This window comes from Musca autumnalis, unplaced genomic scaffold, assembly GCF_047663935.1.
Source record: "Musca autumnalis isolate F117 unplaced genomic scaffold, ASM4766393v1 scaffold_2, whole genome shotgun sequence".
NCBI lineage: Eukaryota > Metazoa > Arthropoda > Insecta > Diptera > Muscidae > Musca > Musca autumnalis.
In genome coordinates, this window is record NW_027411755.1 from 201,370,543 (window position 1) to 201,388,199 (window position 17,657).

A 17,657-nucleotide genomic window follows, 5' to 3' on the forward strand; every position below is an offset into this window, starting at 1 on the left:
CCCGATCAACAGAACTACGATGCATTATTCAATGTGAAGTCAGGAAAATCACGGCATGTCAAAAATCGATGTGTACAGTCCAAATTATTTAAATCGTTTCTAAATCAAAATGTATGAGCTTTATGTTAAACTTTAGTTTTGATTCTTCAAAAGTAAGGTCATAGGTATACTTCTATACGATTATAACATTTATATTTACATAATTGCACAAAATAATGAGCAAATAAATTTTAGATAAAATGTACTGTATCTTCCGAAATAGGTGGGGTAGCGCCCACCAGTTTATGTTATGTCTTATTTTTGACTTATACTTTAATTCTATGTTTTTAAAATAACTACTAATGCGAGGAAAAAAGTTCGGGGCCGAAAGGGTTAATTTCTAAAACGCCAATATTAGTAAGTCCCGGTCCACACTAGAGTGATTTCATTGAAACAATTGCATTGAATTCGATTTAAGAACACCTAATTTCATGAAATTTTTTATGAAATTCACGCTAGTGTGGACCGGGACTAAACACAAAAACAACAATTAGGTTTGTTTACAATACCATTTTTGAGCATTTTATAAAAAACGCGAGTTGTGGATATGATAAAATGCTTGTTTCAATGCAAAGCTGACGAATTACTTTCATACAAATGTTCTAAAACCAAAATTTAAAAATCATTGAATTCAATTGTTTTTAAAATTGTTTGTCATATTATTCAAAGAGCACACACATACACAACAGATTGTGTATATTAGGTCTGTACGATAACTTCTCAAGTGAAAAGTACTTGCAAGTTCTCAGTAACGTCTCTCCACCAAGTTTACTCTCTCGAAGCTAAAAATTTGCAGATTGTTATCGTACAGCAATTTGTAAAAACTTGCAAGAAGTCAGGTGATTTCAAGAAGAAGAAGATGTTGGCGGAAAAGATTAAATAAAAAAATAAATAAATAATAAAATAAAAAAGTAGTCACACAAACTACAAAATAAGTTATTTTATTTACATTATCGTTTTCCATAATTTATTTAATAATTTTTCCCTTTTTTATTTCTATTTATTTTAATAACCAAGCGTTTGTTTATGTTTTTGCCAAGAAGTCCGCCACAAAACATTCGAATTTAAATCAGCTGATCAAACTTGCAAGTTCTTACAAGAAAAATTTTCCTTGCAAGAACCTGTAAACAAAACTCTCCAAAGCTCTCCAAAATTCTCTCACTATTGTCTTCAAATTCGCTCTCTTTTACTTTACAAGTTTGTTATCGAACAGCATTTTGTACAAGTTTTTACAAATTTGTACAAACTTTTGGGTTATCGTACAGACCTATTGTTTTGACTTTTTAGGAACAGTCGAAAGAAAAAAATTAAATTGACAGAAAGCTTTAGCTAACCTTTCTTATTCTAGATCGAGTCCCATAGTAAAGTATAGTACTATAAAATTGCTGTGGTGGGGAATTCGATCTAGAAACGCCTAATTTCATGCAATTTATTCATGAAATTCACGCTAGTTTGGACCGGGACTAACTAGGCGTTTACACACAGACAGTATTGGCAAGACAATAGAAAAGTTACAAACCATTTTCACCAATACATCCATACTTTTCTCTATACATATTTAAAAAATTACAAATGTATTTGGGAAAAAGGTTTGTGTTTTTGCTATTGTCTTGCCAATAATGGCATTTGTAAACGCAGGGTAAGGTTAGTTAAAGATTATTGTTAAAAGTACCTTTTATTAAAAGTATCTGAAATCCATTGAAATTTCATTTGACGTTTAAGCAGTGGAATTGACAGTTGAAATCGAGTGGATTTCGTAAATGTAAACCAAGCATTACCTCAGCTCTGTTCCTTTACGTGCAAGAATCTTCAAGTTTTACCACTTTTTACTCGAAAAGCGTTCCTTTACTTCAGACACCATACATTTCATGGGGGGCAGTTTACAACTTTTATTATCTATGCCGGTTTGGCCATTTTTAAAAGTAAAGGAACATACCACTCATTTTTGATTGTTGAATTTGTTTATTTTATCTCCATGTTGCCACTCTCCGTAACAAGTTTTCATAGAACAGTGGTAACACCGATCATTTGACACTTCATATGCTTTTTTTGCGGGTTGTTTTGCACTGCTACCGAAGATAAACAAAACAACCATGATGAATCCTTTCTAGTTTAGTTTGGCATTTTTTTTTTAATTATAGTCTATTTTTAATGAATGAAGAAGCATAAGGAATAAATGTAAAAGAGAGAACGTGTTCTTCAACTTCTTTTAATAGTGTTAATAGACGAAGACAAAGAGAATTTCTTTCATTATTTCTGGAAAATACATCAGTCTAAAATGCATTGTGAATAGATTTGTTAATTTTTAACAACACAAACAAAAGGACTTAACCAAATTGTTTTATTGGATTTTTGAGTATACTAAGAAATTTGTAATACAGATTTTTTCGCATACTCGTCTTAAAGTGAGTAACACAATACAATGTGGTAATTTTGTTTTTTAAATTATAAGAAATTAATAAATGTGGAAATTAATTTTAATTTGATTTGGGGATGTGAGAGCAAAGTGGAAATAATAATATTAATGTATAATATAAACTTAAAATATTTTCTGTAGGATGCTTGGATTCTGATAACTTGTTTTTTGTGAACATCGAAAATCCATGGATGAGTTTGTGTGTTGTGGCTTTTGTAGAAAAAAATAGCGCGGCAATGTACTGAGATTTAACAAAGAACATTTACAAGGAAATATTGATTAAAGGGCGTAAATAGGAATTAAAGGTAATATAATAAACACTAAACAAATTCTAACGATTTAATGAAAATGTAACTTATGGCCCGTTCCAGAACTGCAATAATCTACTATTTTTTAATATTTATTTCGATATCATAAAGGAAAAATTGTTACCGTAGTAAAAATTTGTAGATGTTTGTCCATACTTCACGAAAAGTGAATCTTGACTTTTCATAGTAGGTAGTTATTGTAATACACGAAAATCCACGTTTATCGTTGTCTTTAGGACTTCTTTATGTCCATAAAATTATGCGGGCATTGGTTGCTTCCAATATCTTATAAAAACTAGCGTTTATAGCTAGCGTATATATGATTGCCCCCAAATCTTATAAAACCAATCCACGTTTATTTTCGTCTTTGATTGATTCCTAATACATATCTTTAAAATTCACGATTATCCCTATTTTTACACCCGGGACTTGCAATTCTTTGAAATGTTCAGCAATTTCCGATGTAATCACGGCCTGTGTGAAAATAAAAATAATACGACGGCGTATAAAAAGAAATAACGCGACATTGTAATTTGTTTTAAACGGCACACACACGGTTTAATTTAAACGCCTGATTTTCTCCAAATTTATAACTAACAAATAACGGAACACATTTATTAACACGGAACACATATGCAACACATATTAATGGTCTGTTCCTTTACTTTAAAAATGGTAACAGTGGCAAAAAATGGTAAAAGTGGCGAATTGCTCTCATATAAATTGTATGCTTGTTAAAGTAAAGGAACGCTTTGCAGGTTAAAAATGGTAAGAAATGGTAACCTCAGGCAGGTAAAGGAACAGAGCTTAAATTTTTTACCAAACTATTTAAATTAGTCCCAATTTACATTAGGCGAGTTTACTTGCGGCAATTGTCAGTTTGATGGAGAGAGAGGTGAGGTATATGGTAAACCTTTGCCTCTCAACACCCTCTCTCACCCACAAACTGACAATTGCCGCAAGTAAACTCGCCTAATGTAAATTGGGACTTAAAGTGAACGAAGGAACAACCGAATGAAAAAAAAACAACTGAAGTTGGAAACACATACAACGTTTGAGTAAAGTTTTGTGTCGTTTTGGCCGTTTTTACACTGTTGGGCATGATGCCGAAAAATTCAAATTAATTTGAAATATATGCCGGCAAACAGATCGACGATGGACTTTGGTATCGTCGTCGCCCTGTTGTTGTTTTTTTTTCTCGACGCCCAACGCAAAACTTTAATCAAACGTTGTATCTGTTTTTAGCATGATTTGTTCAATTGTGGCCGTGCCATACTGTTCAATGCAGGGTTGTATGTTAAATGTAAGTCCCGGTCCACACTAGCGTGAATTTCATTAAAACCATGGTTTAATAAGAAAGGTTAGCCAAAGCTTTATGTCAATTTAAATTTTTTTCATTCGAGTATGCCTAAAACTTCAAAACAATATAAACAAACTGTGTATGTGTGTGTGGTGTTTGAATAATATGCCAAATAATTTTAAAAACAATCGAATTCAATGATTTTTAAAATTGTATTTAGATCATTTGTATGGAAGAAATTGGTGAGATTTGCATTGAAACAAACAGTTTATCATATTCACAACTCGATTATGTGGAGAAAACTTAACTCTGCATTCATTTTTCGCGTTTTTTTTAAATGCTCAAAAAATACATGTTAAACAAACCCACTTGTTGCTTTTATTTTGAAGTTTTAGGAATTCAAGAAAAACAAGGGTTCTATAGATTTTTTTCATTTAAATCTACCTCTTTACTTATACCATGATTAAAACATGGTATAAGTAGAGAGGTAGATTTATATGAAAACAATCTATAGAACCTTTGTTTTTCCTTAACCCTTTCGGCCACAACGTTGCTATAAGCAACTTCGATTGTGACGTCGTTTTATTTAAAACTAACGGAATTTTTTCCTCAAAGAACACATTGCTTTGGCTAATTGTAGTCCTAAGAATGCAACAATTATGATAAAGTGCCAGTTGTATCCCGATCAACAGAACTACGATGCATTATTCAATGTGAAGTCAGGAAAATCACGGCATGTCAAAAATCGATGTGTACAGTCCAAATTATTTAAATCGTTTCTAAATCAAAATGTATGAGCTTTATGTTAAACTTTAGTTTTGATTCTTCAAAAGTAAGGTCATAGGTATACTTCTATACGATTATAACATTTATATTTACATAATTGCACAAAATAATGAGCAAATAAATTTTAGATAAAATGTACTGTATCTTCCGAAATAGGTGGGGTAGCGCCCACCAGTTTATGTTATGTCTTATTTTTGACTTATACTTTAATTCTATGTTTTTAAAATAACTACTAATGCGAGGAAAAAAGTTCGGGGCCGAAAGGGTTAATTTCTAAAACGCCAATATTAGTAAGTGCCGGTCCACACTAGAGTGATTTCATTGAAACAATTGCATTGAATTCGATTTAAGAACACCTAATTTCATGAAATTTTTTATGAAATTCACGCTAGTGTGGACCGGGACTAAACACAAAAACAACAATTAGGTTTGTTTACAATACCATTTTTGAGCATTTTATAAAAAACGCGAGTTGTGGATATGATAAAATGCTTGTTTCAATGCAAAGCTGACGAATTACTTTCATACAAATGTTCTAAAACCAAAATTTAAAAATCATTGAATTCAATTGTTTTTAAAATTGTTTGTCATATTATTCAAAGAGCACACACATACACAACAGATTGTGTATATTAGGTCTGTACGATAACTTCTCAAGTGAAAAGTACTTGCAAGTTCTCAGTAACGTCTCTCCACCAAGTTTACTCTCTCGAAGCTAAAAATTTGCAGATTGTTATCGTACAGCAATTTGTAAAAACTTGCAAGAAGTCAGGTGATTTCAAGAAGAAGAAGATGTTGGCGGAAAAGATTAAATAAAAAAATAAATAAATAATAAAATAAAAAAGTAGTCACACAAACTACAAAATAAGTTATTTTATTTACATTATCGTTTTCCATAATTTATTTAATAATTTTTCCCTTTTTTATTTCTATTTATTTTAATAACCAAGCGTTTGTTTATGTTTTTGCCAAGAAGTCCGCCACAAAACATTCGAATTTAAATCAGCTGATCAAACTTGCAAGTTCTTACAAGAAAAATTTTCCTTGCAAGAACCTGTAAACAAAACTCTCCAAAGCTCTCCAAAATTCTCTCACTATTGTCTTCAAATTCGCTCTCTTTTACTTTATAAGTTTGTTATCGAACAGCATTTTGTACAAGTTTTTACAAATTTGTACAAACTTTTGGGTTATCGTACAGACCTATTGTTTTGACTTTTTAGGAACAGTCGAAAGAAAAAAATTAAATTGACAGAAAGCTTTAGCTAACCTTTCTTATTCTAGATCGAGTCCCATAGTAAAGTATAGTACTATAAAATTGCTGTGGTGGGGAATTCGATCTAGAAACGCCTAATTTCATGCAATTTATTCATGAAATTCACGCTAGTTTGGACCGGGACTAACTAGGCGTTTACACACAGACAGTATTGGCAAGACAATAGAAAAGTTACAAACCATTTTCACCAATACATCCATACTTTTCTCTATACATATTTAAAAAATTACAAATGTATTTGGGAAAAAGGTTTGTGTTTTTGCTATTGTCTTGCCAATAATGGCATTTGTAAACGCAGGGTAAGGTTAGTTAAAGATTATTGTTAAAAGTACCTTTTATTAAAAGTATCTGAAATCCATTGAAATTTCATTTGACGTTTAAGCAGTGGAATTGACAGTTGAAATCGAGTGGATTTCGTAAATGTAAACCAAGCATTACCTCAGCTCTGTTCCTTTACGTGCAAGAATCTCCAAGTTTTACCACTTTTTACTCGAAAAGCGTTCCTTTACTTCAGACACCATACATTTCATGGGGGGCAGTTTACAACTTTTACTATCTATGCCGGTTTGGCCATTTTTAAAAGTAAAGGAACATACCACTCATTTTTGATTGTTGAATTTGTTTATTTTATCTCCATGTTGCCACTCTCCGTAACAAGTTTTCATAGAACAGTGGTAACACCGATCATTTGACACTTCATATGCTTTTTTTGCGGGTTGTTTTGCACTGCTACCGAAGATAAACAAAACAACCATGATGAATCCTTTCTAGTTTAGTTTGGCATTTTTTTTTTAATTATAGTCTATTTTTAATGAATGAAGAAGCATAAGGAATAAATGTAAAAGAGAGAACGTGTTCTTCAACTTCTTTTAATAGTGTTAATAGACGAAGACAAAGAGAATTTCTTTCATTATTTCTGGAAAATACATCAGTCTAAAATGCATTGTGAATAGATTTGTTAATTTTTAACAACACAAACAAAAGGACTTAACCAAATTGTTTTATTGGATTTTTGAGTATACTAAGAAATTTGTAATACAGATTTTTTCGCATACTCGTCTTAAAGTGAGTAACACAATACAATGTGGTAATTTTGTTTTTTAAATTATAAGAAATTAATAAATGTGGAAATTAATTTTAATTTGATTTGGGGATGTGAGAGCAAAGTGGAAATAATAATATTAATGTATAATATAAACTTAAAATATTTTCTGTAGGATGCTTGGATTCTGATAACTTGTTTTTTGTGAACATCGAAAATCCATGGATGAGTTTGTGTGTTGAGGCTTTTGTAGAAAAAAATAGCGCGGCAATGTACTGAGATTTAACAAAGAACATTTACAAGGAAATATTGATTAAAGGGCGTAAATAGGAATTAAAGGTAATATAATAAACACTTAACAAATTCTAAGGATTTAATGAAAATTTAACTTATGGTCTGTTCCAGAACTGCAATAATCTACTAATTTTTACTATTTTTTTTCGATATCATAAAGGAAAAATTGTTACCGTAGTAAAAATTTGTAGATGTTTGTCCATACTTCACGAAAAGTGAATCTTGACTTTTCATAGTAGATAGGGGCATAAATAGAATACTCTTCCACCTGGCGGAAAAATCTGGAAAAATTACCACAGGTAGATCTTGTTGTCCTGATCACAAATATATAAACTTTTCAGGGGAGAAGTCCATACTTTCTGAGATATGGGCCTCCTAAGTTCCGAAAATTCCCTTATTAAAGTAAGAAAAAATTTTAAATTAAAAAAAAATGTTGTTTTCGTGTCCTAAATTGGCTTCTGTCCATAGGAGAAAGTCTTAAATCCCTGGCCGAAGGCCGGCTACTTAGGAGAAACTTACAATTTAAAAAAAATTTCAAATTTTTTCCGTCAGGTGGTAGAGTATTCAATTTGTTCCAAAGGGCAAATTTATTGCCTTCGTCCATAAAATTATGCGGGCATTGGTTGCTTCCATTATCTTATAAAACCCGCGTTTATAGTCATCTGTGGTTGCCCCCAAATCTTATTAAACCAATCCACGTTTATTTTCATCTTTAAATGATTCCTAATATCTTTAAAATCCACGATTATCCATCTTTTTACACCGTTCAGATTATTGACCCTCTTTGGTTCCCCCCTCAAATCTAAAAAAAATTAACAATTGTTTACATCTTTGAAAACTCTAGACGGTTATTAACCACATTAGGCTCATCGCATGATCTTTAAAAAATCCACGATTATTGTCATATTTATGTCGAACTTTAAACCCATAAAAATGAAATCTTTCACATTTACTGTCATCCTTAAGTGGTGCTCCTGATATTCTTTGAAAAGTTCTGTATTACATCCATGTAAATAATCCCTCATAATTAATCCGAAATATTTTCCAAACTTGTTTGTTAATCCTTCTCCCTTCTTCTCCACTTACAGTTACAACTCATCTACAACATGGCCTTACAACTTAATTCACATATTAACCCAAATCACAACAACAATCATAACAACCAGAACATCAGTAACAATACAACAATTAATAATATAAATAAAAATGTTAGTCTTCCCTTAACAATAATACCACTTACGGAAGATGTCCTGCAACGGCAACAGGCATCGGTTACAACGGTAATAAAACAAAATACTCCCGATCTTACATTCCATTGTATGTGTTGTGAGGAATATTTTGTTAATCCATTTCATATGTATGAACATCTGAATACCAAACATGCTGATCTGCCAGTACCACAAGAAGAATCCGAAGAAGAATTGGAGGATGATGGTAAAGATTATAGTTGGGTATTTGAACCGGTGTGTGAGCTAGTGGCAGAAGATAGTGGCCAGGGCGGTGGTGGTGGCGGTCGAGAACAGCAAAAACTACCAACATTGGAAGAGAATGGAGAAGAAGAGGAAGATGATGATTCTTCTTCTTCCTCATCATCAGACTCCGATTCTGATGACGATGATTCCAGTTCCACCACATCATCTTCATCATCAAGTTCCTCATCGGATTCTAGCTCAAATTCCAATCCAACACAAGATGAAACAACAAGGGATGCTCCAGAGCTACAACAATTTAATGTAGAGGAGGAACAAACCACAATGGAGGGTATTGAAGAGGGAGCCTATGAAGAAGTTGAAGCAGAATCGCAATATTCCTCGAATTCGCAAAGTGCTTTAAATGGTGTTAATCTACAATTGTCAGATCTTAAAGAGTCTACTTCCGTATTGTTACTAAATCCTGCTGCAAATACAACAATTACCCCAGTACTACCAGCGGTGAAGAGGGGTCGTGGCCGTAGAAGTGCCGCTCAACAGGCAGCCATTGAAATGTCTTCTTTGATTAGTGGTGAGCCAAAATGTTTCCAATGCAGCCATTGTGAGGCATCATTTCCCAGTGCTGGTGACTTATCGAAACATGTGAGGTGCCACATTAGCAACAAACCTTTCCAGTGTTCTATTTGTGAGAAAACCTTTACCCACATTGGAAGTTTGAACACCCACATACGTATCCACAGTGGTGAGAAACCGTATAAATGTGACCTTTGCTCCAAAGCCTTTACCCAGTCGAGTAGTCTCATGGTCCATGTTCGCTCACATTCCATTAAAAAACCTCATCAATGTCATCTTTGTGATAAGGGCTTTGTGAACTCCACCTCACTGGCCATACATTTGAAAACCCACAGCACCGGGGAGGCTCCACTCAGTTGCAGTGAATGTGATAAGACCTTTAAACATGAGTCACAATTAAAGGAACATATGCGCATGCATAGCCTATCGTTGGTATATCAATGTTCCATATGTCGCCAAGCTTTTGCCACCTCCTCGGAGTTGGTGCAGCACATGAAATGTCACATGGGAGAAAAACCATTTACCTGTTCCATTTGTGATCGTTCATTTACCCAATCCGGAAGTCTCAACATACACATGCGTATCCATACTGGAGAAAAGCCGTTCGTTTGTAAATTTTGTAATAAATCTTTTACACAGGCCTCCAGTTTAAGTGTCCATTTGAAAATTCATTCCGGTGAGAAACCTTTCCCTTGTCATATTTGTGGTAAATCATATAGTCAAGCTGCCTATCTCAACAAACACATACAGAATCATTTCGATGCCCAGAAACAAGGAGGTGGTGGTGTGGAAATTAAATCTGAACCCAAGGAAACCTTGTTGTGTATAGTGTGTGGTGAACTCCACAAGGATTCAAATTCATTGGCGTTGCATGTAACCCAAAAACATGCTGCCCTGTTGAATAATATGCGTGAAACAGAAGTTGGAGAAATTAGCGAAGAGGAGCGTAGAAGACAAGAGGATATGTATATGCAACAAATACAGGCACTGATGTTGTTGCAGCAGCAACAACAGCACCTTATGATGAGACCAGCTGCACCTCAAGAAGTACTTAAACCTGCAAAAGAACCAATGGCCATGGGTAATGTGAATGGAGAAGAAGCGGAAAGAGAAATGCTTGGGGAAGAAACTTATGAAATTGGAGGAGAAGAAGAGGACCACTTAGGAAACCAAGGAGAATTGAGAAGGGAACATGAACAAAGAAATGGCGAATCTCTTGAAACAAATAGTATGGGCCGACAGACTCCTATTCAAGGCCAAGAAAATCACGAAGAAATGAGCTCCAATTATAACAGTGATGATGATAACCATGCTGGGGAGGAACCCCAACCAGCAAATCCATTCATTTATGAACATTTTAATGAAGAACTCAATTTCAATGGTAATAATATGGAACAGGAAATGCAGCAAGGGGAGGAGGAAGAGGACGACTATGATGAAGATGGTGACGATGCGTCCAATTATAGTGATTCTTCGAGAAGTGAGCTGGAGAATAATGAGCCGGCGGCTTCTCAAGAATACAATGGCGAAGAACAACAACAACAATACTATTACAGAGATGAACAAAGAAGTCAGGATTATTTTCAGACAAATACCAATAGCCTTAGAATGCAAAATTTATCAGAAACAGATGGTGATGAAGAGGGAGAGGAGGCATACAGTGATAATGAAGCTAATAATGGAAATCAAAATCAATTCACTTTTAATAACAATAATCATAATGGTATGTCATCTCCCATTTCTAATGGCCATAACGAGGAGGTGGGCGGAGAGGAAGAGATTGGCGATTTAGGTCAAGACATTGAAATGTCTGAATATCCATTTATTGATGATACAAAATTTGATTTTTATGATGATTATGCGGCTGAAGAAGAGGTGGAGACAGAAGAATAAAATTACAACATCGGTTTTGTAAGTTTATTTCGTAATATATATGTACTATAGCAATTTTAAATATTTTCTCAGTATTGAAAACGGTTCCATTTGTATTCCATTTTTTATGGAACTTATTTTTCTTATTAAGGCTGCTATTATATTTTATAGTTTTCCAAAACAAACAATTGTATTTTTTTCTTATTTTTAGTTGTGAAGAATTAAAAAAGTATTGTAAATTCTAAGATAGTTTTTAATAAAAGAAACATATTTTGAAATAAAAAAGTGTAATCTTTTTATAATAGAGTGACTGACTTTATAAATGCAATATTTGCCATGTGCAATTTTTACATTACGGATGGCAATTGTCGCCTGACGCCGTCAAATTCTGTCGCCATAAAGTTCATTTTCGGTCGACAACAAATTATCTGTCGCCGTGCCATTTATAAGGGAATGAAAACGAAAAATTGAAACATAACTGACATTTTCATTTATTTTAAGTGAATTTTTTTAATATTATAAATATTATACACGTTTTATAATGGCAACAATTACTACAAAACAGCAATTTGAAATGCTGACTAAAAATGGAAACTACGTTTTCTTCGCAAATGTCAATTGACATCTTCTTTATTCGCCTATTCGTTTTTCGATTTTTGACATAACAGGGGCCTAATTACGTGATTGATTCGATTGAGAATTTAAAACTTAACTCTATCGAAAACTCGACGATATTGTGTCTTGTACATTAAGCGTTTTAGGAGCCATTATTACATGTGTTCTTTTACTACCTGATGGTTTTGAAAATGCAAAATAAACTAATTTGGAGGTATTAAAAATATAATTTTCATATTGAAAGTTAATGACATGAAGCTCCTCCTTAAAATTCAATCATCACTTTTAAGTAACCCGGAACGCTATAAATCATTTCGGTATATCACAAAATATCGAGAAAACTTATAAGTCTGTGTTTAGACACAAAAATTTCTCGGGAAAGTAAATTGAGTTTTTGGGAGAGAGCGGAGAGGAAAGAGCTCCTCAATACTCTTTCCTACCCCCTATTGCCTAAAAACTGAATTTACTTTCCCGTGTGTCTAAACACGGACTAATAATGGGTGTTAATATAATAATAATAATATTAAACTAATGCTAGTTATAAAATGGATTATATGTAACCCAATGGGCACGATCTTGTTCCTTTTCACTTTTGTGAGAGGTGAACAGTGACTTGAAAACGTCACTGGCCTTTGGATCTTTAGCTACACTATAGTCCGTCTTTAAACGTTTCAATTCAGGATCTTGCATTGCTTCGGATGCTGCACCCAAACGTTTCGGGTTTGCTATGAGTTTAGATTTTACGCCATTGCATGTAGATGGTTTCCCATTGCAATTTGCTCCATTACTCGTCTTACTTGTCGATGGCAGATTATCTGAGTTCTCCTCCTTAACCATCACCTTACCTTCTGCACTATTTGTTTTTTCTTTCTTCTCCTTTTTATCCTTCTTATTGGCTTTCTTTTTAGCTGCACGCATTTCTATTTTTGCCTGCATTAATTCCATATCCTCTTCATTACCGTTTAACACTATAACATCTTCCACACCAAACGTCTGCTGACAAACAGGACATGCCCCCGCAGAACTACCTTTAATTTCCTTCAGAGCTCTCTCTGACAATACGCAGCCACAAGACCACATTCCAACAAAACGAAATTTGCCCGACATTTCCAATCCAGTCAATTTACAGATATATGGAGCATGACTGGTGTCTAACAGTCCTTCTGTTTTCTCTGTTTCAGCGTATGCAGGATTGGGAGTTAAATTCAATTGTTTTATATCTTTAAGATTTTTAATGTGCTTAGCCACATCGGGCATTGTTTCCTTTTCCAATAAACGTTCAATAACATTTTGTTTGGAGTAGAGGCGACCAAGACCACACATTACGATCGGCTCTTGCAGACGTTGCTGTGTTATGGCGCAATGTCGCCAACGAAATTCACGCTCGGAATCTTTGTCTTTCTGGAAATAAAATAAGATGAGTTACTAAAATAATTAACTATTTTCATTGTATTATATCCATTTGATGTTCACCTGTTCTGGTTTCTTCTTGAGACGAACTAACTCGTCGCGTCTTGGTATTGTTCCGCCATCACATCCCATGTTGCTTTTGTGTGAAAGTATTCAAAGATTTTTAATAATTATTAATGTTTACAACGCTAATTTTGCCGTTGTTTTTATATTTTTTCTCCCAATGTCGTCTAATCACTCTAGTTTGGACTGCAGTAAATAAATATGAGATCCACAGTTGCCAGCTCTCATCTACATGTTGAAATGTTACGGAATTAAATGAAAGCGCATGGGCGTTAGGCGGCGAACAAAAATATGGATCATAGTGAAATAATAGCCCTATTCCTTTACGTTCAAGAATCTTCAAGTTTGACAACTTTTTACTCGAAAAGCGTTCCTTTACTTCAGACACAATACAATTCATATGGGAGCAGTTTTCAACTTTTACTACTTTTGCCGGTTTTACCATTTTCAGAAGTAAAGGAACAGACCAAATAATGACTGACTTCCGTATAGTCAAGGCATATTTATATAAGGTAGAAGTGACAATCAGATGTATTCAGGCATGTCACATATTCCGATCGGAATGGTTTCAATTCCAGCTTTGTTCCTTTACTTTTTTAATGGTAAGGGTCATGGTAGAACAAATACAAGGTAAAGTTAATACTACAACAAATACAACTCGAACAACAACCACAAAGGTATTTGTTTTTGTTTATAACCCCAGCAAACCAAATGTCTGATGTCCGACACGTCTGAACAATTTCGGAAGCAAAGTCGTTCAGATTTCGTTCCGATTTCTAAACGATTTTTCGGATAGGAAATAATGCAGATTTTGTACCGATTTCGTTCCGATTTCGGAACGAATGTCGGAAAGAAATTTCCTTTCCGAATTTCCCAAGGATTTTCTTCAGATTTCGTTACGAAATCGGACCGAAATCGATCCGATGTCGCTAAGACATTTCGTTCCGAAATTATGTCAACCACTTCATACAACTTTCGTTAAGATATCGTTACGATTTCGGATCAGATATCGGACGTATCGTCCGAATTTTGTTCCGATTTCGTTACGATGTCGGTACGATTGGTTTGCTGGGACGTTACTGCCAGTTGTATTTGTAAACAAAACAAGGAAATGTCTATAAATTATTGGAATTTAAAAAACTAATAATTTTTCACATTTGGTTGAATATTTTGGAAAACATGAATAAACATTCGTTACATTTTCAATTTTTATGTTTCCGCATCATTCCACTAAATGCATAAATTCTCGCAGAAAGTAGAATTCTTGCAGAAAAGTTTGGGGTCGCTGGAAATTCATAGAAAAAGGAGAAGCTGTTTCAATGTATTGTTTTAGAAAACAAAGAAGCACATGTTTATTAGGGCTTTATTTTTTTAAATTTTAACCAAATACCTCACATATTAACAAACGTTGTATCGCCTCTACAAGCGGGGATTTACTGCGCGGCTTATCGTTCGAACTTGGAGGAGGTTACATATCATTGATATGAAGAAGTCTTTCTGGGAAATGTTTTTTTTCCGAATGATATATTTTTTTCTCAAAAAATATATGTCCCTAATGTACATCGAAATAGAAATAAATGTATAAAATGTCATATGAAATTTGACACTAACGTTACAACCCAGTTCAGTCAGCTGTGTATTGCTGCTACCTTTTCTTATTCTACCATGGGTAAGGGTGGTAAAAGAGAAAAGTGTCAAAAGTAAAGGAACGAAAAAATGGTAGATCTGGCAGCAATGTCAAAAAGAAACATAAAAAATCCATTTTCGTCTTTTATTTCACAGTTTTTAATTTAGTTTTGTCAGCGTTCGACTTTTTCTGCTGTTTTTCGTCCATTTTCTTTTTCATTGTGAAATAATCGTCAAACAAAAGTCGAAAAATCAGTTCTGCCATTTTTTACCTGCAGAAATTTTTCTGGTAGCCTGTGGTAGAAGAGAAAGTCATTTTCGATTTCTCTGCACTCTCACTCTCTTAAAAATTGCTTCCAGTTTTACCACTTTTCGGGGTTAAGGAACGCTTTGCAGGTTAGAAATGGTAACAAATGGTAAAAATGGTAACATCAGGTAAGTAAAGGAACACAGCTAATGTCCATTAGGACATTTGCGAATTTTTTCAATAAAATGATAAAAAAATATGAAATTAAATGTTGTTTTTTTTTTTTAATAAAAGTTTTATTATAAAACAATATTTTTATTTGCTCTGTTCCAGAACCTGCAAGAAGCTACTATTTTTTACTACGATAACATATTTTCCTTTATGTTATCGGAAAAAAATGTAAAAATTAGTAGATTCTTGCAGTACTGGAACAGACCATTTATTTGTAAGTGCTTTTGGAGTGTTTTAATGTGGAATCAATTCCACTTTCGATCGGAATTGGTTCCTTGCGTATAGTCAGATTCTTTGTAGGTCCATATTTACATTAGGCAATTTTCCTTGCGGCAATTGTCAGTTTGTCGGTGACAGAGGGTGTTGAGAGGCAAAGGGTTATCATATGCCTCACCTCTCTCTCCTTCAAATTGAAAATTGCCGCAAGAAAATTGCCTAATGTAAATAGGGACTAACTTTTTAAACTTCGTCAAAATATTTCAGTTGTGCTATGTTGACATTTACGAAATCCACTCGATTTCATCTGTCAAATCCATAGGCTAAACGTCAAATGAAATCCAATGGATTTCAGATGACATTCATTTGACGTTTGAGCTATGGAATTGACAGATGAAATCAAGTGGATTTCGTAAATGTAAACTTAGTCCCGGTCCACACTAGCGTGAATTTCATTAAAAAATTTCATGAAATTAGGTGTTCTTAAATCGAATTCCCCACTACAGCAATTTTATGATTTTACTCCACTATGGACGTCGATCTAGAGACGCATAATTTCATATCAAAATTTCATTGAAATTACTGTAGTGTGGCCCGGGACTTAGCATTGGTCCCAGTCCACACTAGATAGATTTCAATGAAATAATTTAATGAAATTAGGTGTTCTTAAATCGAATTCCTCACTACAGCAATTTTATGATTTTACTCTACTATGGAGGTCGATGTAGAGACGCATAATTTCATGCAATTTTTTCAATGAAATCACTCTAGTGTGGACCGGGACTTACAGAAATTTTTGAAATTGTTTCATTGAAACCACTCTAGTCTGGACAAGGACTAATCAATTGCTTTTCATGTAACACCGTAATACCCCGGTTACACTTAACCGGATTTAAACCCAGTGTGTTTGGGTTTCAAATGTCAATTCCATAGCACAAATGTCAAATAAATCCTCATAAAGTGGGTTAACCTGGCAAAAAGCTCTAGTGTCTAACTGTACAAAACACCATGGAACAGGGGCTGGATTCTTGTTCTATGAAAATTTGAAATGAAAAATGTTTTCTTTATAAAATTTTTCATTTGACAATTATTTCCTTTATAAAAGTTTTAATTTCACATTTTCATAGAACAAGAATTAAGCCCCTGGGCACATGGTATAAGTAAAGAGGTAGATTTAAATGAAAAAATCTATAGAACCCTTGTTTTTCCTGAATTCATAAAACTTCAAAATTTTAAAACAAAAAGGCAACAAGTGGGTTTGTTTACAAAATACCAATTTTGAGCATTTTATAAAAAACGTGAAAAATGAATGAAGGGACTAGGTTTCTCCACATAATCGAGTTGTGGATATGGCAAAATGTTTGTTGCAATAATAAGCTGAAGGATTTCTTTCATATAAATGTTCTAAAAACAATTTTGAAAATCATTGAATTCGATTGTTTTTAAAATTGTTGGCATATTATTCAAACATCACACACACATACAAAGATTGTGTATATTGTTTTGACGTTTTAGGAACAGTCAAAAGAAAAAAAATTAAATTGACAGGAAGCTTTAGCTAACCTTTATTATTAAACCATGCCTGGGCACAATTATTTTATTTTATTTTTATTTATTAATCAACTTTACAATAATTCAAGCCATCAGGCCAATTAAAATGAATTACATAATATTACATATTTGTATGTTATCACTACTCAGTGTGCATATGAAATAATCCTATTTAGTTATTTAAATTGAATCCTTACATGTAAAACAAAGCCTTATGGCCAATAAATGTAATACATTATACAAAGCGCAGATATGTCACTACTCCGAATTAAAGACAAATAAAAACTAGCTCGATTAATCCAATTAATTAATTAAAAAACTTGTTGTGTTTCCTTATTACTTCATTTTCATAACTACAATCTTTT

At 33.5% G+C, this 17,657-nt stretch overlaps 2 protein-coding genes across 3 annotated transcripts; one reads left to right on the forward strand and one right to left on the reverse strand.

Annotated features, from left to right (window-relative positions):
- The first annotated feature begins 6,831 nt into the window (after positions 1-6,831).
- Positions 6,832-11,618, forward strand: LOC141395141 (uncharacterized). Of its 2 annotated transcripts, XM_073970622.1 has the most exons (3): positions 6,920-7,187; positions 7,340-7,503; positions 8,547-11,618. In XM_073970622.1, exon 3 carries the CDS (start codon positions 8,565-8,567, stop codon positions 11,352-11,354), a length of 2,790 nt encoding a protein of 929 aa, XP_073826723.1. In that variant the 5' UTR covers positions 6,920-7,187; positions 7,340-7,503; positions 8,547-8,564; the 3' UTR covers positions 11,355-11,618. The 2 variants fall into 2 exon arrangements, with proteins under 2 accessions (XP_073826722.1, XP_073826723.1); XM_073970621.1 differs by lacking the exon at positions 7,340-7,503 and having other exon boundaries at positions 6,832-7,187.
- On the reverse strand, positions 11,365-13,631 carry LOC141395142 (replication termination factor 2). The gene is made up of 2 exons (XM_073970623.1): positions 13,422-13,631; positions 11,365-13,349 (listed from the first exon to the last, which is right to left on the reverse strand). The coding sequence occupies exons 1-2, from the start codon at positions 13,488-13,490 to the stop codon at positions 12,483-12,485; spliced, it is 936 nt and encodes a 311-aa protein (XP_073826724.1). The 5' UTR covers positions 13,491-13,631; the 3' UTR covers positions 11,365-12,482.
- Between the last annotated feature and the right edge of the window lie 4,026 nt (positions 13,632-17,657).

What these genes read in the sequence shown, in the direction of transcription:
- LOC141395141 (XM_073970621.1), top strand. Translation starts at nt 8,565, where the DNA reads ATGGCCTTACAACTTAATTCACATATTAACCCAAATCACAACAACAAT.
- LOC141395142 (XM_073970623.1), bottom strand. Translation starts at nt 13,490, where the DNA reads ATGGGATGTGATGGCGGAACAATACCAAGACGCGACGAGTTAGTTCGT. An exon ending in TCAAGAAGAAACCAGAACAG is followed by an intron (nt 13,350 to 13,421) that starts GTGAACATCAAA and finishes TTTTATTTCCAG; the next exon opens with AAAGACAAAGATTCCGAGCG.